General features: G+C 40.1%; 1 protein-coding gene across 1 annotated transcript in view; it reads right to left on the bottom strand.

The window, feature by feature from the left end:
* Positions 1 to 26,329, bottom strand: part of CDH2 (cadherin 2) — a 241,598-nt gene that overhangs the window by 185,180 nt on the left and 30,089 nt on the right. Inside the window, exon 2 of the mRNA XM_027960884.3 lies at positions 24,939 to 25,050. Coding sequence (XP_027816685.1) covers positions 24,939 to 25,050 — 112 coding nt within the window. The remainder of the gene's footprint in view (positions 1 to 24,938; positions 25,051 to 26,329) is intronic.

Below are 26,329 nucleotides of genomic sequence, written 5' to 3'. Positions count from 1 at the left end.
AGTGCAGTATCTCAGGTCAGTTGCTATGCTTTTCATATTATGGAGTACACACTGCCTATTCACTGTGTTCATTCTGAAATTTTAAGAGAGTTATTTAAGAGTGTTAGATACAAATACAAATTTTAAGAGTGTTAGATACAAATATGAGTTATTTTTAAAATTGGCTGGGTTTTAGATAGTAAAAGCTTTTGTTGTTGCTGTTTGGGCATGTCCGACTCTTTGCAAACCCATGGACTATAGCCCTCCAGGCTCCTCTGTCCATTGAATTCTCCAGGCAAGAATACTGGAAAAGGTTACCATTTCCTTCTCTAAGGGATCTTCCCGACCCAGGGATCAAACCTGCCTCTCCTACATTGGCAGGCAGATTCTTTACCGCTGAGCCACCAGGGAAGCCCCAAGTAATGGCTTTATGTCCATTTGGGAGAACGCCATACTATGACTCGGATATTAGTTGGGGAAGGAGGAAGAAGAGATTTCTACTTTAATATTTATATTTCAGACTATGAAGTATGAGAAAACTCTTTAAGTTTCTTCCTCTGAAGGTCAAGAAGTCAGAAACCCAGCACATTACTGCCCAGTCATTGATTCATTTAACCAATATTTACAAAGTACTTAGAATGAATAAAGAAGCTGCCACCGCTCAATTAATACACTGAATACAAAAACTAATATCGTTGAGTAGTGATTCCAAAGAAGACAGGAAGTGGAAGACAGTTAAGACTCAAAGAAAATGCTGTAAAATTTATTTTCTTCTTTAAAAGGAGGCCAGGATTAAGGGGACATACAACAAGGAGGAAGAGGAATGAGGAATTCAACCCAAATACTTGTTTTATAAGAATGAACTTATCTACCCTAATACAGTAAATGCAAATTAACTTGCTTTCTGAAAATCAAGGTTGAAAAGGAAGGTGTGGAAGAAAACCCCTCAATCATCATAATAAACATTTATTTAGCATTTCCCAGGTGGCACCGTGGTAAAGAGAACTCCAGGGACTGTATAGTCCATGGGGTCGCCAAGAGTCATATTCTTGCCTGGGAAATCCCAGGGACAGAGGAGCCTGGTGGTTAGGCTACAGTCCGTGGGGTCGCAAAGAATCTGACACGACTGAGGGACTCAGCATGCATGCATATGATCAGGCATTGTTCTAAACACTTTATAGGTATCAACTTGTTAACTCATCCTAACAGGTTTGCAAAACAGGGGCTGTCATTATCCTCAGTATTTGAAGACTAACGGAAATGGCACTCCACTCCAGTACTCTTGCCTGGAAAATTCCATGGACTGAGGGGCCTGGTAGGCTACAGTCCATGGGGTTGCCAAGAGTCAGACATGACTGAGCGACTTCACTTCACTTCACTTAAGGGGCTAAGGAACTTCCCAGTGGTAGAGAATCTGCCTACCAATTCAGGAGATGTGGGTTTAATCCCCTGGATCAGAAAGATCCCCTAGAGGAGGAAATGGCAACTGACTCCAGTATTCTTGCCTGGAGAATTCCCTGGACAGAGGAGCCTGGCAGGCTACAGTCCATGGAACTGCAGAGTCGGACATGATTGAGCACACGTGCACGTCATGCATGAAGGGGCTAAATCTCAGATACCATTTATGACTTACAACTCAGAGCTCCTAATTGCAAAACACTTATGTTTACCATTTAAGAAATATTTGGGGGTGTAGAAAATATGCAAGATGATGTCATCATTCTCCTTAAATTGAACTGAAAATAGTATGGAAAATGAAAACTTAAGTAGAGCATTTTTACAGGAAACGAGATGACATCTGTAGTTAAACCTGTATTGTTTAAACACTTAGAACTTCTAAGATCAACAGCACAAGCATTCATGTTTAAAGAAAAACAGGGAAACTTTTAATAAAAATGAAACTGTTAAAAAGTCATATATGCATTGTTATTCTAGAGGAAGTATCCAGATGCGATGGACTCAAAACTGTACAAACACTTTTTATTTTGAAGACTGCCATCATTCAGAGAAAACAGACCATGACATCTGTGACTGTTTGCTTAATTATACACTGTCCTCAAATGGATATGGGCTTCCCAGGTGACACAGTGGTAAAGAATCCACTGCTAATGCCAGAGACACAAGAGACATGAGTTCGATCCCTCAGTCAGGAAGGTTTCCTGGAGTAGGAATTGGCAACCTGCTGAAGTATTCCTGCCTGGAAAATTCCATGGACAGGGAAGCCTGGCAAGCTACAATGCAGGGGTTGCGAAGAGTCAGACACGACTACACGCAAACAAACGGGTGTATAAATAAAACCGAAACAGAATAACTGGGGAAGGTGATATGACTACATGATCAACTTTAAAAAATCAAAATGAATCATTTCTTTAAAATACAGAACAGTGTATACTCCGGCCTTCGAGAGACAGCACATGGCCTTTGATAAAATAGAGTATCTTTCCTTTACTGGCTGAGCGCTTGTGCAAACTCTTTAGCTTTTCTGAATTTGTTTATACAATCCCTTTAAAGTATATATAAAACTTACCCTACTGTTTGTTATGATAATTAAGCTAAACATCTAGGCCACTAACCTAGTATCTGGAACTCAAGCAAATTTGCTACACATAAGATAAATATAAAACACAGCCAGGAGGCTTCTAATCTCTCATCGACAAACAGTAATTACCTTTGAAAAAAATCTTAATATTGGGTAAATCTCTCCAATTTTCTAATCTCCTGGATAAAGAGAATAAGTAAGTAAAATCCATCATTGATTTCAAATATTACTGAGTGTGCTGTGCTCAGCAAAGGGGATAAAGATGTAAACAAGACACAGGCCAGCATGCTGGAACTACAATGCTGGTATGGAAAAGTGACTTTCAAGTTCCTAAAACTGCAAGGTGGACAGAGAGGGCTAGTAGGTTCTGGAACAACAGATCGGCACCTGTGATGATACAGTGTGCATGCTGGTCGTGTATAACTCTTTGCGACCCCATGGGTTGCCATTTCCTACTCTAGAGGATCTTCCTGGGCCAGAGATTAAACGGGAGTCTCCGGTGTGCCCTGCATTGGCAGGCGGATTCTTTACCACTGCGCCACCTGGGAAGCCCCGAAGATATGGCAACATGATTCAATTTGCAGCCTGGACCCATCAATAACAGGAGCCCAAGAATGTCCCCAAAGGCTATGGGGTGAGTTTTAGGGCCAGATCCTGCAGCTGAAGGTCTTGTGTGGTGGCCTCAGGCAGCTAGACTTTGTCCATAAGGCAACCGCTGACCCATGGAGCCCCATGGGGAGTCCTTAGGCAAGAGACAGACACAAAATCTGCTCTGTAGACCGAATTCCAGCAGCAGTACAGAATACAGCTTGAAGAGAAATTTTTACTAGAAAGAAAAGATAAACACTCTATTACTCATTAAATCATCTTCTTTTGTGTAGAAAAAGAATGAACATCAAGTTATCCAATCCACCAACTTGGTACAGAAGAAACAATTCTAAAATCTACAGAACTTTTTCCCTAATTTCTATGAGAGCAGTTTTACATTTGGCTGATGGACTCAACTTCCTAGTGGTTTGGCAATTTATATGCTTCCCCTAATAACAGCAGATTAAAATTCTGGTGGCCAGAATGACAGGTTGCCCAGGTCTGATCTGAAACTTGGGAAGCAGCCATCAATACAAGGCCCTGAAGAAAAGGAAAAATACTTTTTAGTGAACAATAGTCATACATATAAGATTTTACTTGGTGTTATTAAAATAATGCTGATTCCACTTTCTAATAAGGAAAATAATCTTTTGAAGAAGCAGAGCACTAAGGCTTGTTACAATACAGTAATTTAAGCCATGACAAAAAGCCCTTACAAGCATATATACATATAATTAGGTCTGAAAAAAGCAGAGTTTATTATGGTTGGAAGCAGAGTTGCTCTAATGTATACAAGACCTTCAAGGCTATTTTAGTATAAACTTAATTAGAAAATTTTTTCAAAAGAAACACACATGTGTGCCATTTCCTCTCTCACTTCATATAATCACATGAACTCATCAAATTGTATGGTTAACATATTGCGAGGCTCTATGTGCTCAGCCATCAAAGGACATGGGTGTTGCTGGCCAAGGGTGATGATGGTCAAATATTTTGCAAAGTTGGACTATTACCTATTAACTTATAACCCTAAAATAGATGCTCTGTGGCAAATATTTGAGTTAATGAATGAAAAGATAAAGAAATGACCGAAGATGAATTGGCTGCTGTTCTAGGACACTTATGATGTTCCCAGGACATGTGACTGTGTATGTGTGGAACAGAAAATAATAAAGGTGCTCTATCGTCAAAAAGTAAAAAATAAAGGAACAGTACAAACAATACAGTCAGTAAGACATGAACAACTACACAGAGTTCACGGCAACTCATTACCATACTTCTGACGTATTTTAATAATGTCATGAAACTCCCTGTCAGCTTTTCATTTGGTTTTTCTGGAACCAAATGCAAAATTAAAACAAATTAATAGGTTCTGAAAAACTTTTAAAATTTTAACTAATTTTCATAATCTTATCACTTATGTAATTTCTTAGATTACCCATCAAGAACTGTATGTGTACAAAATACTACATGTGTACCTAAAATATCAGAAATATAAATATTTATTTCTCAGATGTTTAGCTAGCCTCCAAAGAACCTAATGGCTAAACTATAATAGTCCAAGTTTTATTATGTTTCAAAGGCATTTACGAATTAAGGAACTAACCATACTGCTGGGTTTAGCAGCAGATATCTGGTTCCTGCAGATATACCAGTGGTACAAGACATGGCCTATCTGAATTGCTATTTTGCTTATATTTGGAATTATAATTGTAGATGCAGCCACCCATCATCTCCAATAACTCCAGACTTTCATAGGCAGGTTTCAGATGTATCCTAGCCCACCCGAAACAATTAGGCATCAATTGTTTCTTGAATTATGTGACTTTTGTCCCTTGTATATGCAAACGGACCTTAGAACTGCCTCTGTGTGATATGGTTATTAGCTACTCCATTGAAAATTGCAATTTGCCTTTCAAAACATCAAGTCCAAAGTTAACATATTCCTAATGCTAAATTATTTTTCTCTGAAAATGGATGCACTTCCATCACTTTAATACTTTAAAATTATAGCTATAAACATTTTAAACTCACAAATGAAGCATAACTGCCTGGTAAATAAAAATCTATCTACAATATAAGTAAGTATGCTTTAATTGTGGTAATTATCAAAAAATATTTGTAAGAAGATGGCCTTGAGGCCATTGGTAAACACAGACCAAAGATCAACTATCAAAACTTTCTTGTTCTTGATGGAAGTTCAGCTTATGATTTGCAAATCAGATGAATATACCTGAGACTTTAGTCTTATCTATAACTTGGAAAATACAAATTATTAACTTGTAAAAAATGAATGATGACTCTATATGTCAATAGCGTAATTCATATACCTTTCTTATTACATATTATTAAGAAATCTGCTGCTGCTGCTGCTGCTGCTAAGTCGCTTCAGTCGTGTCCGACTCTGTGCTACCCCATAGATGGCAGCACACCAGGCTCCGCCGTCCCTGGGACTCTCCAGGCAAGAACACTGGAGTGGGTTGCCATTTCCTTCTCCATTAAGAAATCTAGAGCTACATAAAAGATTTATTATTAGGTAAAAAAATAGAATTGGGGGAATAATTCAGCATTAAACACAGTGTCCATTCTCTCCTACATTCTGGGTAGAATGATGAACTTCTGTAGCACTCATAGTTAACACATGACTGTAAGGCAAACAGGTGGTAATTCACAAACAGAATACTTTCATATCCAGTACATAATGTTCAATAAATAAATATTCTCCAGAAGCATTATGACCCCTTTAGGATGGCATGAGCACTAACAGAGAGACCATGGGCATGAGTAAGTCATGGTGATCATCGGAGGGCACTTTTGCTGGAGAACAGACAGGAACCCTGCTGAAGACTCTGGGGCTGAGCACTCCACCCTAGAAAGCAGGGCCAACACAATGCTTTTCAAACTGCAGATAATGACAGATTCTTAGTATAATTAGGAATGGAATGGAAAATGGAGTACATCACATGCTAAGCTGCTTTAGTCGTGTCTGACTCTTTGCAACCCTATGGACTACAGCCCGCCAGGCTCTTCTGTCTATCGGATTCTCCAGGCAAGAATACTGGAGTGGGTTGCGATGCCCTTCTCCAGGGGATCTTCCTGACACAGGGATCAAACCTTCATCTCTTATGTCCCCTGCATCCCCAGTTTCTTAATCACTAGTACCACCCGGAGAGCCCACATCACAGTCAAGGGTAAGTGTGCTCTCTTGTGAAATACATATATACAGCATTGTAAAATGTGTTTCTGACAACGCCTCCCAGTCGTAGCAATTGAAAATTACTATCCTCAATGACAGGGGTATACCGCTACCCCACACAGGACATCCGTGAAGTAATTACATCAAGCCTAGCTGGGGAATTGTATAAGCTGTATATCGTATATGCTCAGTTGCATCTGACTCTACGACCCCATGGACTGTAGCCCACCAGGCAAGAATACTGGAGTGAGGTGCCATTTCCTCCTCCAGGGGATCTTCCTGGCCCAGGGATCAAACCTGCATCTCTACATCTCCTGCATTGGCAGGCAGGTTCTTTACCACGAGTGCCACCTGGGAAGCCCCTGGGGTCTACATGGCAGGATTAACTGGCAAAAGTCCTGAGAAAACAGAGCATCACAGCAGCTGGGCAGGCCTCTTCCAGGGAGCCCTGCAGGAGATCATTTGGGTTCCATCTCCAGAGACTAAAGTCTAAAATTATGTTACCTCCGTTGGGCACAGTGTTGAAATGCTGCCAAGATTTTCCAAAGTGGAGTTCCATTGTGAGGGGAACAAGCCCTCTTTGAAATCAGTGGAGAAGAGTAAAAGGATTACATTTCCATGAGAGGCTGAGACTTCAATTTTTATGAGCTCCCTTTAAGAGTTAGTTAAAAATTTAGTATCAGGTGCATATCTGAGCACACATACTCATTACTTCAATGGAATCTTTATTTTTAAAACCAACTCTTTACACCATGTTCTCAGCTAACTGGACATATGACCACAAAATAGTTCCAGACTGAGAAAACAAATGTCATTTTGGAACCTATAGATACCAGATAATTTGTTGACAGAATGACCCATGCAAAAAAGATCAAGTAAGATATTCTAAGTTCTATAGTGCTGCAAAGTGATAATTTCCTTTTAAGGTTCTTCTGCCCTTTTTACAAATTTAGAACTATATATCTTTTTCTTCCCCAAAATACTAAAATTCATGTTTAATAAATACTAAATTTTATGTTAGGAACTTGTTAAACACTGAACACTTGCAGCTCCCCCAAAATTCATATGTTGAACACTATCCCCGATATGATTTGGAGGTGGGAACTTTAGGAGGTGGGTTGTGAGGGTGGAGCCCCTGCGATGCGATTAGTGTCCTTATGGGAAATAAACAAACAAAAAAAATGAGCTCCCTTGCTCTTTCCACCATGTAAGCACCCAATGAGAAGGCATGCCTGTGAAGCAGGAAGAAGACCATCAATGAAACAGCCAGAGTCTTGATCTTAGACTTCCCAGCCTCCAGAAAAGTGAGAAATATACTTCTCTGTGTAAGTCTACAGCACTGTTACAGCAACCTGAAAGTTCTAAGACAGAAACCAAAGGAAAAATTTCTCTGAGAGTGAATTTCCTTTCAATTTTTAAAAATGTAACCCTCTGAATGACTTTTGCATCCTTACTTTGTAAGAAAAGAGGCCATAGGTGTGAAGACAATCACAGCAAGGTCCCTATGGAAGCACTCTGAGGGTTTTTAGTGACAACACCTTACTGCACTTCTAGGCAACTCACAGGAACACTTTGATAGAATCTTCAATTAGCACATCAATCACTGCCATGGTGAGTTTCTATTAAGATCTGACCTAGAAAAAGCCCTCAATTTCTCTTCCTGTACTTCTCTCTCTTATAGTCTTCTAAGAAAAATCAAAATATTTTGGAAGAGATTTAGAAAAAAAAGAAATGATCCATTTAAACAGAGAGGAAAGGGCAAAACAAGGGATAGAGAAGAAATTGTTGCCGAAACAGTTTTTTTGTAGACTAAAGGAGTAAGACCCTAGAGCTTAGTCAAAATCTTTTGCTCAAATACTTTTCATCATTTCACAAGCTAGCATCCCATTTCCATCTTTCTAAATTACTGAAGAACTTCATTTCTCTTTTAATTTCCATAGTGTTCCCTGCAACAGATGATACTGTCCTTGACCTCATTTCCTGTTTCTCAGTAAATTGCCAAGCTTCTGTTCAGACTCATTGACTCATTTAATCTATCACCTGGGGTTACAGCCAGGACCTGGCCGCCACTGTATGAGGCCCTGGGGATACTGGGTAAATAAGTGACCTGGTTCCACCACATAGAGGTGACCATCACCTCATGCCCATGGCAGAAAAGCAGAGACCCTTGAGCAAAGCAGCACCTTTTTGATCCCTGTCTTGATACTTCCCCTTCCTAGCTATAACGCGATACTTCCCCTTCCTAGCTATAACCCTGTAAACCAGCTTCTCCTGCCCCCACAGTCATGAAGCCTGTGCTCCCACCGTCACGGTGATCCTCACCACCAGGATGCAACTCACTGAGAGTAACACAAGTGCCTCTGTCACTGCCTGACACAGTCACTGGGGCTTATCGGCTAACATGACGGGAAGCCCAGGGATGGAAAAAGCTCCGAATTATATTAATTCAGCAGCTGGTAATCGCATCGGAGGCCAAGCTTCTCTCCATCTCTCCTCTCTGCTTGGAAGTGATGGATTGGCAAGAACTGTCGAGATTATTTAATTCCTTGTCTTCATCCAGAGAGGAAGAGAACCATGGAGACAAAGGGAAAGAGGTGTGGGGCACAGTGATGAGGGGCAAAGACCTAGAGAGGAAGGTTGAGAGGAAGCAAAATTTCCCTAAACTTGACCTCACTGATCCAAAAGTTTCCACTGTGGTCATAGGAATAAGGCTATGATATCTTGTCCTTATGGGGTTGCAGAGTCGGACATGACTGAGCAACTGAACTGAACTAAACTGAACTGTCTTGTCCTTAGAACTGTAGGTGAATCAAGCTTCTAAATCTATGAACTGTACAGTAATCAAGGAATGAATCTCAGGAAGGGCTGCCATGATGCCAACTACACAACTGATTTGCACAGCTTTATTCACCTACTGTTCACAGCTTTTCAAGTCTGCTTCATCCATATGGTCCTCTCCAGAATTCATAATTGCCTAATTCTCCTTCTATCACTGGATGACTCCCACCTCAAGAGCCAGCTCAGTTCCTTACTCTGGAACTCAAGGGTCTTTGGGATGGGATAATTGTGTTAGTGTTAGTTGCTCAGTCATGTCCAGCTCTTTGCAACCCTATGGACTGTAGCCAGCCAGGCTCCTCTGTTCATGGGGATTCTTCAGGCAAGCATACTAGATTGGGTTGCCATTCCCTTCTCCAGGGGATCTTCCCAACCCAGGAATCGAAGCTCGGTCTCCCATCGCAGGCAGATTCTTAACCATCTGAGCTACCAGGGAAGCTCAGATGGGATATGGGAGTCACAAACAGTCGGACTGACACCGTGCGACTAACACTTTCACTTTTGTCCCATCGGTCTACATTTTGGGAAGTTTTCTCCAATAAAAATCTTCCTCCCATGTCCATCTGATCTCAGACACACACCCCTTAACTATTGCTTCCTTATCTATCCAAAATGCCACTCTGCAAAGTATAGTTCTCAAAGTATGCCTCCTCCAATACTTCATCCCTGTGAGGGACCAGTGGGTCTGGTCCCTGACTGACCTGACTTTTCAGCACACCCTATGGAGGCAGCATGGTCCATCAGGAAGAGAATGGGAGCAGACATCCTACTGACCTGGACTCAAACCCTGGTGCTACCACTTGCTAATGGAACACCTTGGAGAAATCGCTTTAAACTGTTTGCATCTGTATTTCCTTACCTGCAATACAAGTAGAAATGAAAGTGTCTATTAAGCACCTGGAACATGCAGACAGTTGATAAATTTTAAAAATCTTTTATCATTATTGGACTTCCCAGGTGGCACTAGTGGTAAGGAATCCACCTGCCAATGCAGGAGACCTGAGTTTGATCCCTGGGTCAGGAAGATCCCCTGGAGAAGGAAATGGCAACCCACTCCAGTATTCTTGCCTGAAATTTCCATGGGCAGAGGAGCCTGCAGTTCAGGGTTCCTCAAACAGCTGGACATGACTGAGCATCACATATCAATATAGAACCTTGGAAACTTTTGCTTTTATACACTCTTCTGATGCTGTCTAGAGCTCTCACACACTAGATCTTCACTTCACAGCAAGTACTCTGGGAAAGCAAAAGATTCATCAATTTCTGCCCAATGAGCTGGATCTGGCAAAACCAAGATGGGGCTTTATGTGGGCTACCTACATCTTCTCTCATCTTCCACAGCAATGAATTTCTATTTCTTAAGTAGAAAACATTTCGGGGCATACAGTATGCTGGGGGGTGATTTGTGGTCATTTTGAAAAGAAAGGTTGAGACAATGGACCTTGTGCACCTTGACCGGCAACAAGGACTTTAAAACCCCAGGCAAGTAAGTATATTCTGGCACACGCAGGGGGAGGCGAGAGAGCTGAAGGGGCACGGAATGTTCCACCTGAAGCAGCCTTCCTGGGCAGCACTGCTCTCATCAGCTGGAGAGGAAGGACTCTGGGCAAGGGACAAAACCTCCAGCTTCTCATTACTCGTACGAGTGAGTCACCTCAGCTTTGTGAACTCAGTTTCATTACGTGAACATAGAAACGCTCCCCTTCCGCACCCCCAGATGCACCCCATCTTAGCTGTCCCTTGGAATTTTGGGCAATCAATATAATGTTTATGAAATTTCTCAAGAAGTATAACATGTTTTATGCAAATGTAAAAAGCAAAGGCATCACTCTGCCGACAAAGGTCTGTAATAGTCAAGGCTATGGCTTTTCCAGTTGTCGTGTACAGATGTAAGAGCTGGACCATAAAAAAAAAGCAGAGTGCTGAAGAACTGATGCTTTTGAATTGCAGTGCTGGAGAAGACTCATGAGAATCCCCTGGAAAGCAAGGAAATTAAACCAGACAATCTTAAATGAAATCAACCCTGAATACTCTTTGGAAGGACTGACGCTGAAGCTCCAATTCTCTTGCCACCTGATGCGAAGAGCTGACTCATAGGAAAAGACCTTGATGCTGGGAAAGATTGAGGGCAGGAGGAGAAGGAGGCAACAGAGGATGAGATGGTTGGATGGCATCACCAACTCAATGGACAGAGACAGTCTATGGGGTCTCGAAGAGTCGGACATGACTTGGCGACTGAACAACAAAAAAACACTTATAAATAAACAATCTGAATACCAAAGGTAAGGTGATTCTTAAACATTTCAACACAGTCTTGCCCAAATGTGCATATTCCAACCACCAGACATTATATATCGATAATGAGCAAGACAAAGGATGTATCCTGTACTTAACTGCTTAGCTTATTTAAATGGTTGCCTGGAAAATAATAAATTATAATTATGATTTATGGGTTAAGTCATTAGGACATTTAAATATCAAACTACTAAACTTCTGAGAACGTGGCACTAATAGGGATTGAGAGTTCACGCCATCTACTAATTTGCTAATCGTTAGTAAAATGACAATACCATACTGGGGCTTCATCAGTTTGAGTAGTCAGTGTGAGATTACTTCATAAAGGAACATTTTCCTACAATATAAATGCAACAAGATGCTTTAATAAATGTCTTCTACATTGACAGAATAGATGACAAGTCAACAAAAGACGCCATAGCGAATCAAAGTGACTGAGCTGAAGGAATAATTACATATATGCATAATGTGAAAATCTGCAGGATTTAATTTCACAAAGGAATCAGCAGAACAAATATTCAGCTCTGTCAAATTTTTGCTCCAATCATTCCATGAAGGTGGCCCCTTATTTTTGCCCTTTAAAACCACACAGGAATGCTGCAAAGAAACATTTATAATTTAAATAATTGTTAGAAATGGGGATGTTTTCCCCACTGCCATAAGTAATAAGTGTGAGCTGGGCTCTGGTATTTTCCAAAGTAATGCAACTGACTTCCTTAGCCAGGAGAGAAAAAAAATATTTGCTGAATACATGTTGGGAACACAAATACTCTGAAAGCTCTGAAAATTTCCACATCAACACTCTGTTAAATTTGTAATACCTGTTAATCTGAGAATATTTAATTTACAGAGAAATTCTGAAATAAAAGACAAAAGTAATAATGAACTTGCCCTTATTTGGAGGCTTGAAAATACCATTCAATGCACAGCTCAATAAGGTCAAGGGCAGATGGGAAAGGAGAACTTCGAGGAGGCCAACTGATATCAGAGGAAGATCAAATGTAGCCTGCTGGGTGCTTCCCGTCAGACAGAAATACCCTTGGTTAGACTACAACATGAGCCAGTGAATGAAGGGGCCAGGACAAGAGATTTCAACCCTTGGAATTAGAACTTACGGGCCATTTCCTGTGATGAAGTTTTATTTATTTTTTTTTTTCCTACCAGATAAATGAAGAGCCTTGTTCTCCATGTATTAGCACTTTTTTAGAACTTAATAGTCTCCTCATCTGAGCATCTGGTAAACTAAATATTCAGATGTTCAAAAACTAACAAGAATATAATGATAGTGGACACAGATATGTTCCAAGTGTTAACATGAACAAAGGTTTCATCAACATCTATTTCAGAAGTTGATCCAAATCTGTTCCAAAGACAGAAAGTGGGCTTGTATGTAAAAAAAAAAAAAAAAAAAAGCACTAGAGAAGAGGCAAGGCACAACCGCCAAAATATAACACCTCTAAAACCATCTGATCTATGTTTCTGTCATGTAAATACACACTAAGGACCAACTGTGGAAGTCAGGCAGAGACTCTTTATTGGAGTCACCTGGAATCCATCTGTAAAAACCTGAATGTCTGAAAACTGATCATGTGCTTTTTTTAAAAGAAATAGAACACTGGCAGAGTAATCTCCTATACTTTTTAACACAGACACTAGAAACAAAAGTTTGGAGAAGGCAATGGCACCCCACTCCAGTACTCTCGCCTGGAAAATCCCATGGACGGAGGAGCCTGGAAGGCTGCAGTCCATGGGGTCGCTGAGGGTCGGATACAACTGAGCGACTTCACTTTCGCTTTTCACTTTCATGCATTGGAGAAGGAAATGGCAACCCACTCCAGTGTTCTTGCCTGGAGAATCCCAGGGACGGGGGAACCTGGTGGGCTGCTGTCTATGGGGTGGCACAGAGTCGGACACGTCTGAAGCAACTTAGCAGCAGCAGCAGCAGCAGAAACAAGTTACACTCAAAAGAATAAGAGCATATGAAGAGGGCAGAGCCATGTAACAGTCAACTTATAAGGTAGTGAGATCAAAATCTGATGAATTCGTACATTACACGGACACTTCCTCATACACTGGGGACCTTACAGGGAGGAGAAACCACCTCCATCACAAAGACTGACTGGCAGCTAGAGTGAGGCCCAAAGGAGGCATCAGTTCAGTTCAGTTCGGTCGCTCAGTCGTGTCCGACTCTTTGCGACCCCATGAACCGCAGCTCACCAGGCCTCCCTGTCCATCACCAACTCCCGGAGTCCACCCAAACCCACATCCATCGAGTCGATGATGCCATTCAACCATCTCATCCTCTGTCATCCCCTTCTCCTCCTGCCCTCAATCATTCCCAGCATCAGGGTCTTTTCCAATGAGTCAGCTCTTCACATCATGTGGCCAAAGTATTGGAGTGTCAGCTGCACCATCAGTCCTTCCAATGAAGGACAAAGGAGGCATGGCCTGGTACAAACAAACTCGTCTTCAAAAGTGGCTGGCATTCTCAATTCCACTCTTGAAACAACGGGGTATGATGATGCTTCCATTTGGGAGAAAAAAGCCTAAAAGACATTTTCCCCCCAAATTACAGCAAACGAAAGCATCCACAGAAGGAACCACATTGTAGAAAGAAAAACAGTCCACACTGATGAAAGAAAAATAATAGAATGAGGTATCAGTGACTTTGCCCTTACAAGTGAGCAAACCCTCACCAGGGTGCCCTACAAAAGATTCAACAAGGAATAATTAAAACAGGCAAACTTGAGAATCCTGAGAGACCGGGTTCAAAACAGAGTTACCAAAGTCCAAAAACACTAATAAACAAACAAACAAACAAAAAAACAGTGTTCACGTCTCCAAATGCAATAAAAGGTTCATTTCTCCTCTATCAATTTAGGGGATAATCATCTACTAAGATTGAAGCCCTCAAGATAAGGACTTATTATAACTATAGATGTGCTTTAAGGAGATATGTGCCTTCTTAAAAATAGATGATTTCTCTTTTCTGTTAAAATGAATGAAATTCATTTCTCAGCAGGAGTGTCAAACAGTAATAATTGGGGTGATCTAAATAGCCTGTTATTTATACCTACACATGTCTGCAAGGGATCACAATAAACTGTGGAAAATTCTGAGAGAGATGGGAATACAGACCACCTGACCTGCCTCTTGAGAAATCTGTATGCAGGTCAGGAAGCAATAGTTAGAACTGGACATGGAACAACAGACTGGTTCCAAACAGGAAAAGGAGTACGTCAAGGCTGTATATTGTCACCCTGCTTATTTAACTTATATGCAGAGTACATCATGAGAAACGCTGGGCTGGATGAAGCACAAGCTGGAATCAAGATTGCTGGGAGAAATATCAATAACCTCAGATATGCAGATGACACCATCGTTATGGCAGAAAGTGAAGAAGAATTAAAGAGCCTCTTGACGAATGTGAAAGAGGAGAGTTAAAAAGTTGGCTTAAAGCTCAACATTCAGAAGAAGATGATCATGGCATCCAGTCCCATCACTTCATGGCAAATAGATGGAGAAACAGTGGAAACAGTGACAGACTTTATTTTGGGGGGCTCAAGATTCACTGCAGATTGTGACAGCAGCCATGAAATTAAAAGATGCTTACTTCTTGGAAGGAAAGTTATGACCAACCTAGATAGCATATTCAAAAGCAGAGACATTACTTTGCCAACAAAGGTCCATCTAGTCAAGGCTATGGTTTTCCAGTAGTCATGTATGGATGTGAGAGTTGGACTGTGAAAAAGGCTGAGTGCCGAAGAATTGATGCTTTTGAACTGTGGTGTTGGAGAAGACTCTTGAGAGTCCCTTGGACTGCAAGGAGATCCAACCAGTCCATCCTAAAGGAGATCAGTCCTGGGTGTTCATTGGAAGGACTGATGTTGAAGCTGAAACTCCAATACTTTAGCCACCTAATGCAAAGAGCTGACTCATTGGAAAAGACTCTGATGCCGGGAAAGACTGAAGGCAGGAGGAGAAGGGGACAACAGAGGGTGAGATGGCTGGATGGCATCACCAACTCAATGGAGATGAGTTTGAGTAAACTCTGGGAGTTGGTGATGGACAGGGAGGCCTGGCGTGCTGTAGTCCATTGGGTCGCGAAGAGTTGGACACAACTGAGCGACTGAACTTAACTGAACTGAATGTCTGCAATGGGTCTTTTCTCCATTGCCTGACGAGAAACCCTATTTTAAGAAAACCAAAGACCATGAATTGAAATAAAATCTTAACATTGTCTCAAAGTTGCTGTAGGCTGAAACTCATCAACCACTTTTTGATCATTTAACAATTTAAAGAATTTGTGTGTGTGTGCATGTGTATATGTGTGTGCATCTGTGTGTCTACACATTTGTGTATGTTGTTTACTCCACTGATTTGGCAGCTATTGTTACCTACAACTTACAGATTTCGTCATATGCCCCTCTGTTCAAATGAGGACTTATAACAAACACTGGCATTAATTCCTGGGGCTTCTATGTGTCTAGGTTGCCAGTTTGGGTCTCCAGATGGTGTTGATATTAGGGCCTTTTTTGCAAAAAAAAAATAAAAATCTACTTACAGCTTTAACGTGTGAGTTCGAAAATCATTTTTTAAAGGGCAAGATGGTAATCAGTTCATCTGAGAAACACCCACGAGTTTTTGTTAACCACAGTCTTATTAACAAGAGCCAACAGGATGATGGAGTGGTACACTACACCAAGTCCACCCTGGGCTGCGCCAGTGCAGCATCTCAGTCAAAGGCAAGAAGGATGGCTCGAGAGCACAGGCAGGACGCATAGGCTGCACGTTCAGTCATGGAGGGAAGCTCGCTTTCCTCAGGCTGAAAGGGAAGGGTGAACCAAAATGTTCAAACCCCACTGAAGAAATGGTCTGATGTGCAGCCTGCGGCAGAGGTTTCACGAGCTGAGATGATGATGCTCAAGTATTTGAAGGATCTCTCAAAGTAAGCTTCCACTGCAAGGCGTTTGCCCATTTTGCTGACCAGCATTGTCCTGTTCCTTGAAAAAGACCTGGCATGTGATGAACGAGCAAAAATACTTGTCGAATGAAAAATGATGAAATGAATGACCTCAGAGGAAAAGAGAACGCACTTGCTGCTCCGTGAGGTGCCAAATGACGAAACAGGCACCAGCGGGTAAGGATTTTAGGAACATATGCTTCAGTTCAACTTTTCCAGAAATCGCTTTTTAACAGTGAGAGCTCTTCGGTGACGGAGCAGACTCTGTAAAGGAATGATCTCTTCCTCCTGGGGGGAGGGGACGAGCAGTGGTATTCTTGCAGAAACTGGATAACCATCTGTCAAGGATGCTCCAGCAATGAAAACCCTGTTTACATCATCGAACACCACAAGGGTTTCATTTTTATCCTAGCTGCCATTTCTGAAGAGCAAGCCTTCTGCTGACATAAAATCATCAAGCTGAAAGGAAGGATTTTTAAAACCTTTCAGGAGTGACTCAACAAAAAGCGTGAGAGTGGTTCCCAAATGTAGGTACATAAGAACATCTGTGTGGCTTGTCTTAAGGACAGATTTCTAAGTCCCACATGATCTCATTTCTCCAGTCCACTCCAGGATATTGTCCTAGTAACTGTCTCTTCTCTTCTGCACATCACTTTTCCCCTCCCTACTGGAGGCTTTGCCATCAACATGCAACCAGGTTGCATGGGATGCTCCTCCCGTCCTTAAAAATCATCCTCATTTTTATTTTAAATGTTTAATTGGAGAATAGTTGCTCCACAATATTGTGTTGGTTTCTGCCATATATCAACATGAATCAGCCATAGGTGACCATATGCCCCTCCCTCTTGAACCTCCCTCCCAACTCCTACCCAATCCCATCCCTCTAGGTAGTCACAGAATGCCTGATTTGAGCTCCCTGAGTCACACAGTAAATCTCCACTGGCTATCTATTTAATTTTTTAATTCATTTATTTTTTAATTGAAGGATAACTGCTTTATAGAATTTTGTTGGTTTCGGTCAAGTTAGCTATCTATTTTATATATGGTAATTTATATGTTTTCATGTTACTCTTCCAATTTGTCCCAACTTCTCCTTCCCTCACTGTGGCCCCAAGTCTGTTCTCCATTTCCGCCCTACTGAAAAAACAAAACACCATCCTCGGTTGAATCTGTTTCCCTCTCAACTGCCACTCAATTTCCCTTCGTCCTTCTAAAGGAAAACTCAATCTGTGGCCAGCTTCCCACCTCCACATAACTATAGAACACACCAGAATCAAACTCACCCAGTTACCATCATGCTGTGAAACCCATGGTGAATTCTCAGGCCTCATCTGAGCTGACCCTTCAGTAGCACTGGGTACAGAGGGTCACTCCCTCCTTTGAAATACAACTTCACTTGCCTTTGAAGGTACCACATCCTACTGAGTTTTCTCCTCTCTCTGGTCACCCTTTCTCAGTCTTCACTACCTCTCTGTCTTCTGTCTTTTGAATCGTATCTTTAAGATAAGAAATCATAGGGGACTTCCCTGGTGGTCCAGGGTTAAGAATCCTCCTTGCAATGCAGGGGACACAGGTTTGATTCCTAGTCACGGAACTAAGAGTTCACATGCTGCAAGGCAACCAAGCCCATATGTCACAACGAAGACCCAGCACAGCCAAATTTCTTTTTTTTTTTAAGTAAGAAAGCAAAACTGTAAAGGGATGAAAGAGCTCCTGTATAAACTTTTAACAGCCATGTATCCCAAACATCTGAGACCCTAGTCAAAAAATATCTAAATATTTTACAGGAAATGCCGACTATCATGTTGATAAGGGCATAAAACCCATCTCTGGGGTTTTAAAAATACTTCTTTTATCGAAGCAGAGTTGATTTACAACATTGTGTTAATTTCTACTTTACAGTGAAGTATTCAGTTATACACATATAAATATCTATACAGACACTCAATCATATTCTTTTCCATTATGGTTTATTACAGGATATTGAATATAGTTCCCTGTGCTATACAGTGGGATCTTGTTTACCTCCATTCCGGCTCTTGATCTTGACTTCCTAATCCTGAAAGGCTCCATATGAAAGCATTTCTTTCTTTCTTTGGTCTCTTCCTCACACTTGGGGAAAATCCTCTTTGTGATTTCACCCTGGGTCATGACTGTCCTTCATGCACTTAGAACTACCCACACTGCAGCCTAGATCACTCCACTAAACCCCAAACCTATACCAAAATGTCTTCATCCATCTTTGACATTCATCTCCACACACGCAAACCAACTCCTGATCATTCCCGTCACAGTGACTAACAGCCTTCCCAGGATTTGGACCGAATATCACAGAGTCATCCTTGACCCCTCTTTTCTCACACCATCCATCCAATCCGTCAAACTCTGCCAGCTCAACTGCCAAAATATATCCTGAGAATAAAGTTGGGCTTCCATCTCCTACTACATACAAAAATTAACTTAAAATGGGTCAGTGACCTAAATAGAACTAAAATCATAAAATATCTTAGAAGAAAACACAGGAATAAATCTTTATGACCTTGAATTCTGCAACAGTTTCTTAGATGTGACACCAAAAGCAAGAGCAACAAGAGGAAAAAGAGTTGTACGTCGTCAAAGTCAAACACTTCTGTGCATAAAAGGACATTATCAAGAAAATGAAAAGATAGCCTAAAGAATGGGAGAAATATTTACAAATCATCTATCTGATAAAGATCTAGTATCCAGAATACATATTTAAAAACTTTAAAAATGAAAACCAAACAATTAAAATATGGGCAAAGGACCTGAACAGACATTTCTTCAAAGGAGATACACAAATGTCACACAGCCTTTGCATTTGCAGTTCGCTGTTAATCTGAATGTTCCTCTCCCAGTTATCTATAGCGATTGAACCACCTGCAATACCAATTCTTGCTCAAATGTCTCCCATACAATGATACTCCTTTGACCATCCTATTTAAACAGCAAAACTACACATTCTTCCTATTTCCCTTCTCTGTCTTATTTTTCTCCATAGCACCTAACATAAAGTAAATCTTATTTATTGTGTTTATTTTTTACTCTCCACCAGGGGGTTACTATTTAGCCTAAAAGGACAGACGGAAAGGGGCCCTCAGATCTTAGGACGGCAGATTTTAAACCATTCAGTGCCTGCTTGTTAACACGTTTTCACAGGTGAAGTGTGACTTTCTTCAACACAGATCTGGTTGCTACTTTGTGAGACAGCAGACCTCGGCTACTCCAAATTACTGAACGATATAAATAACTGCCAAAGGACTTAAAACAAAGGAGTGACCACCCAAACTGGCTTATCTTGGTTTGTAGGACTGCATTAAGAAACCTAGACCTAGAACACATCGCATCAAAAGGGATATAAAAGCATGCCAAGTATTAAATAAAGTCTAAGTGGTTATGATGAAAACAAGGATGAAATTTCTTAGTTCTTATGTTGACATTAATATATACCTAATGGCTCTTAAAAAATAACTACCACAAGGTATTAAAAATAAAAGCTCTCCACCCCGGAGAATCTACATGGCTGTATTTCATTTGTAACTCCTAAGAGCCTATCATCAATATCCAAGAGAACCATCTCGAAACTTAACGCCTTTTCTCACAAGTGGAAATCCGTGGCTGCAATACGGAAGACCCGGGTTCAGTCCCCGGGTTGGAAGGTCCCCTGGAGAAGAGAATAACAACCCACTCCATATTCTTGCCTGGAGAATCCCAGGGACAGAGGAGCCTGGTGGGCTACAGTCCATGGTGTCGCAAAGAGTCGGACATGACTGAGTGACTAACACATACACACACAGTTAGCACAAGGCTGTATAAACAATTTAAAATATCTTAAGACATTTACACAAAAGAATTTAAAAAAAGATCTATCGAAATAAAAAAGGCTGATTAAAACAAAAGCCAAGGTTTCCTAACACATTAGTACAAGTCTGGAACAGAGAAGACCTGCTTAAGATATAGATGGCTCCCAAATTCAGTAATGCATATCATACATGGGCAGTCAGATTATTTTTAGAAAAAGTAGTGCATAGTGTATAGTCCTACTAAATAATAATAAGGATTTCTGTACTGTTATCTGAAGATACCATATGACAGCTTCCTCCCAGAGTGTTAATGCAGAGAGGAGCCTCAATCAGTAAGTAAACTAATCTAAATCAAATTCCGTCTAGTTGAAAATAGTCATCATGGGCTGCCCAGAGTTGGTGAGTCTGAATGCATTACTGAAGAGCTTCTTGGTAATTGCAGGTTGCTATTTATGTTGACCAGAGTCGGAGGAGTTTACTTAAGCGAGATGTCTAAGCATACAGACCACCAGTGCAAAACATACAGGAAAATCACTCATAACATCAACACTAAAAACAGCCTAGATGCTCTCTGTGATGTCGCAGCATGGTTGTTATTTCCTAGTGTCACCTAGCACTGCTGGTGACAGAATGAAAATTTATGATTTCAGTTATTTTATTTTCAAGTAATGTGCTACCACAAGAGATTCTTTCTAGTTCAGTGGAGTGTAAGTTAAATATCTGAGACTAAATATTATTTTCAAGAGCCCTAAATTTCTGCTTGTAAACAGGTATGCACAAAAAATACTCATGGTGACAATCATCAGGAGATATTTTTTAATCACAGGGGGACCCCATGGACTCTATGTAACCTGCCAGGCTCCTCTGGCCACGGAATTCTTCAGCCAAGAATACTGGAGTGGGTAGCCATTCCCTTCTCCAGGGGCTCTTTCCAACTCAGGGATAGAACCCAGGTCTTCTGCACTGCAGGAGCCACCAGGGAAACCATGCCTTAGAGTCACCAATTCCCAAATGTGTCTAATAACACAAAACCCATGGTGCTAAGTGGGAAATAAAGACCAGTTCTAAGACTTGTCACAAGACACATGGACAGGTAGGCTGGCTCATGTTCTTCCCTGTGTTACTCCATAATGTTTTTGTTTTTGTTTTCTTTATTCATCGCCATTAGCATCATCACTAAATTAAGTATCAGAAACCTGGGTTCTAATTCCAAATCTGTAGCTAACAATCTAAAGCACCATATTATCATGGGAAAAGCCTATATCTCTCTGAGCTCCAATTTGCTTGTCTGTAAACTGAGGGGTTTGGCAAGAAATGCTTTTAAAACAGAATAGAAAAATAGCAAAGTAAAAATGATGACCTAAACGTATTAAAATTGTACTAACTTACAAAAGGCAAACCCAGGAGATACCACAGGATAGAAAAAGGAATGTTTTCCATCTTAGGGGAAGCAGGAAAATGAAAAACATTGTAAAATTCAGTGGTTATGAGGATGGAGTAAAGAACAAACATACTTTTAGCCATGAAAAGAGTTTTACAAAAATGTAAAAAAAAAAAAAAAGTCCATTACCTTTGGCCTAGGAATTTTACTTTTGAACACAAATCCCCAAAGAAACTATCCATAAAGAAAAATCAAATTTCGCTAAAAACGAATCTCCATAGCAGCACAATGTGTAAGAGAAAAATTGGAAACAACCTGTAAGTGCAAAAATAGAGGCACAGTTAAGAAAAATCTGGTTTTGCTAACGAAATGGAACAGAGGCCTGGACAGCCACTTTTTATAAAGCACTGAACTTTTTTTTTTTCAAAAGCGTGGAAATATTCGACATGATATAATAGGAAATGTGAAGGTTGATCACAAAATACCTTTGCCCTCTTTATGATCTTACCAAAAACTCACTGATGAAAACCAGAAGAGAAATTGGAACAAGCTCACTGGGTCCATTCTTTCTATGAAATTCATTACAACAGCAGAAAATAGAAGGGGCAGGTGGGGAGAAAAGAATTCTCTTTAGACAAGAGTCCAGCTTTTCTAACATGCCTCTAACATCTTCTCTCTCCCTCTAATACTTCATGTTTTTCAAGCACTTTCAAAAAAGATTGCGACTTCACTGTCTGAAGAAGAATCAGCATTCATGGCACTTATACACTTGAAAGTTAAACTCTTGTACAAGGTCTAGTGCACCAGGAATCTACTCTACAAAACCATTCTATACCTATGTTTGGACAATGGCCCTCCTCTCCCCAGAAGTCATCAGGGGGAAATGAAAGGAAGCATCAAGGGTTAGGAGTTACGATTTCAACAGCCTTTTAGAGTATAACCTTAATAAGGTAGAAACCTGCCACAAGGCAAATGTCTTGGAAAACTTTTGCATATTTCTTATGCACAATTACTTGTTTACTTGAACACTATAAATCACAAAACCACAGCCAAAGTCATCACTCTTGGCCTAGCAACAGATTACACTCAGCTTTAGAATATACATGGTCAATGCACGTAGCACAGAACATAGAATTCACGAACATAATTATGACTTGGTATTTATTTGGGTTAAGTGTACACAGCCACCTTTGGATTAGCATGTCACTAAAAACTCCAAAAAGGTACTAATAGAAACTTTTTTATTAAAACAAAAAAAGGAGAATTATTCTCAGTAATTATTTTCCCAAATACATATAACTGGTGACAACACTCTTGTAGAAAGGAATGGTGATGTTCCACAAAAATCTTCCTCCTTCTAAAAGAATAGTTTTTTCTATGAGCCAATATTATGAACCTTATGTTTGAAGCACTAAGATGCTGGTGTCTGTTAACATATTTTATGAATGATAAAGGAAAAAAGTAATGATGTGTCAGAAGAGAAACAGCTTTATTAGAAAGGCTAAAAGACCAAAATGGTAACTACTAGGTATACCAAACGCGGAGAAATTCTACCAGAGACTGTCATGTCATAGACATCCCCCAGCGACTGCTGGGGCACAGAGTCAAAAGTATTCTCAATCTTTTATATTGACAACTCTAGCAAAGTCCCAAGTTTCTAGGTTATACTAAAATGATCCTGGCAATCAAAATTATGCCCAGTTTCATCACCAGCATGATCTAATAATTTAAAAACAGGGTTTCATTTTCAAAATTATTCCACATAAGCAGCATATTTCACCTTAAAGCAATGGCTTCCAGAGACAGACCATAGGTTTATTCTTAACCAGCAAATTTCAACAAGCTTTTAGAAGAAGGGACTAGGAGAAGAAATTATCCACTTAAGAATGAATCTCAAAAGCAAAATGTAAAAATGCAAACAATTCCAGAAATTTTTGATCTGGAGAAATTACTCTCTAGGATTTTATCAAAAGATTTTTCAGCATTCAAATACTACTTAAGATCACATAGGTAGGTCCTAAGATGCCACACAATAATTTACAGATTTGAAGGAGATGACAAATGTGCAGAACTCTGAGACTTGTATTAAATTTTTAAAAAAATGTACACCCTTTGATTTGAATTAAACATCTATTGCATCAACCATTAGCTACTAGATGAGATAGCAAGCAATGCAGCATCGAGACTGACTGATTTAATATTTACTCATTAAAATATCGTGTGATGAGAAAGGGATGGCAGGATGTCTTAAAAATAACTTCAGAAAGATCACATATGTGTGAGCAAATCACAATCAGAACAGAAATGAAAATAAAAGGATAACTGGCAACAAGGAACTTCAGTAGCTAAGGGGCTATTTACATTTCAAAGTCCTCTGTCTATGGTATTCTTAGGTATGGTACCACAAAGGTCTGTCAGAGTGACAGAGAGTCTTCAATTAAGGCTGTGTGCTACAGGCCTGTGTCAATTAACTAGTTGAGGTTGCAAAGATTTTCTGAAAGTGGCTATCTAAAACAGCCTCAGATATATGCACGATTTGTGGGGAATCAGAATTTAAATACAACTTACTAATCAATTCTTCCTGCTTTCCCATTTCTATGACAGATTGTGTAATGATAAATAAGTCCATGAAAATATGACTAACCAAACTTTTATCTGCTTTCAATTAGAAGTAACAGAAGGGGCTTTCAAATTTGTTTTCAATTTCAACTTTTACTTAGATTTTATCTACACTTATTGGCAACAATTTTCATATGATATCCATCAATATGACGAATCTGATCCATATTTAGATAGGAGATGAGTCTATATTGGAAATTCATATGTATTACAACTAATTAGCTATCCAGTAATTTCTATAAACAATGGCATAATAAAAATACAAATTCATGCTTTTGCCTTGAGATTTTACCTGCTAAATCTGCTCATTATAATTTTGCTAAATGTTAGTTTGACATGTCTTAGGAATTCTTTGATTCAAAATACTAAGTAGATGATGGCTATAAATAATGTTTAAATCAGCAGAATCAGATATTCGGTAAATATAATCTTCTACCAGAAGTAAAATGTAGGCAGAAAATTGTAAAAATTAACTGTGTGATGGTTTCCACCATAAATGAAAAATGGAAGAGGTTTTCAGGAAATCAGGAGCCTTCTAGTTGTGTACATAAGAGATTTATGAGCTCTTCTGTAATCCTAAAATAAAGTCCCTACAGTCTCATTATAGGGACTGTGAAAAATTCATACTTGTACAGTGGAGATCATTTAGAGTCTTTTTAACAGTGAACGGTATTTCAAGAGCATTGGTGCTGAGTGTACAAATGTATCTTTTGAGGTCATACCATTGAGAAGGGGCTGTCCTTCCAGCACATCCCGGGACAAGACTGCACTGTAAACATCTTCAGGAAATCCAGTCTTGCATAACGAGATCTCCCCAGAAGCCTCCACGGAAGCCTGCAACACAAGGAGAAAAATGTGTGCCGTGATCGCCACCTCCTTCAACGGAGAAACATCCCACTTGGCATAAAGCCTCGCTTTTCCCACTATTTTGTACAAATAACCCCTTTGTTTTCGGAGTGGTTACAATTAGAATGTAGAGGGCAAAGGGTTAATCTTTTTGATAACTGGAGTAGAAGAAACAAATCCCACTTGTCTTAAACAGCAAAATTGAAATAATGCACATTCCAGGATCTTCTCAGCACTGAACATTTCCATTAAACTGGTCATTGTGAATGAAAAACTCTCAAGTGAAGCCGAGGGGGAAGAAGTGGGGGGTAAGGGGACAGCCAGAGAGTTTTGAGGCTCCATAGATCACCATCATTAACTCAACTTTTCAAGAAAAATGTACACATTCCAGCATATTGATTTGTATATTCCCATCTAATTCTCTATGAAGTTTGTTTCAATATGTTCCTGAACTAAAAAACCGAAATGGTGATATGTTTACTGCAGGGTACAGAGTGTTTTATACCAAGTAAAACCAATCAACTGAAAGTATGTATTTCTCTAGACTCACGGACATAGAAAGAAAACAAACACGGTTACCAAAGGGGAAAGGCAGGGGAGGGATAAATTAGGAATTTGAGATTAACAGATACCCATTATTGTATATAAAACAAACAAGAAGGACCTACTGCAAACACGGGGAACTATATTCAATATCTTCTAATAATCTACAACAGGCTTCCCTGGTGGCTCAGATGGTAAAGAATCTGCCTGAAATGCAGGAGACCCAGGTTCGATCTCTGGGTTGGGAAGATTCCCTGGAGAAGGGAATAGCAACCCACTCCAGTATTTCTTGCCTGGAGAATCCTCATGGACAGAGAAGCCTGGCAGGCTACAATCCAAAGGGTCAGGAAGAGTTGGACATGACTGAGCGACTATCAATTTCAATAACCTATAATGGAACAGAAGTTGAAAAAGAATATATACACTGAATCACTTTGCTGTACAGCTGAAACTAGCACAACATTGTAAATCAACTATCCTTCAGTTAGAAAAGGAAAGCGTATTTTTCTCTAAGTTGAGGGCAAGGACACGTTCAAAACGTAAATAAAGATTACTACAATTATGTTTCCTTTTTATACTTAAAAATCAGAAAGTTGCTATCTCTTGCCATCTTCCTCCTCATCACACATACTCAGTGGGCTTAAAACTCAATCGTACCAAGTGCTATCCACCTACCCCTTTGAGTTAATTTCCTCACTACTTCGCTTTCTTTCCTGCTTCCTTC

This window comes from Ovis aries, chromosome 23 (genome assembly GCF_016772045.2).
Source record: "Ovis aries strain OAR_USU_Benz2616 breed Rambouillet chromosome 23, ARS-UI_Ramb_v3.0, whole genome shotgun sequence".
NCBI lineage: Eukaryota > Metazoa > Chordata > Mammalia > Artiodactyla > Bovidae > Ovis > Ovis aries.
The sequence above is the reverse complement of the archived record's forward strand: the minus strand, read 5'-3'. Positions and strand labels throughout refer to the sequence as shown.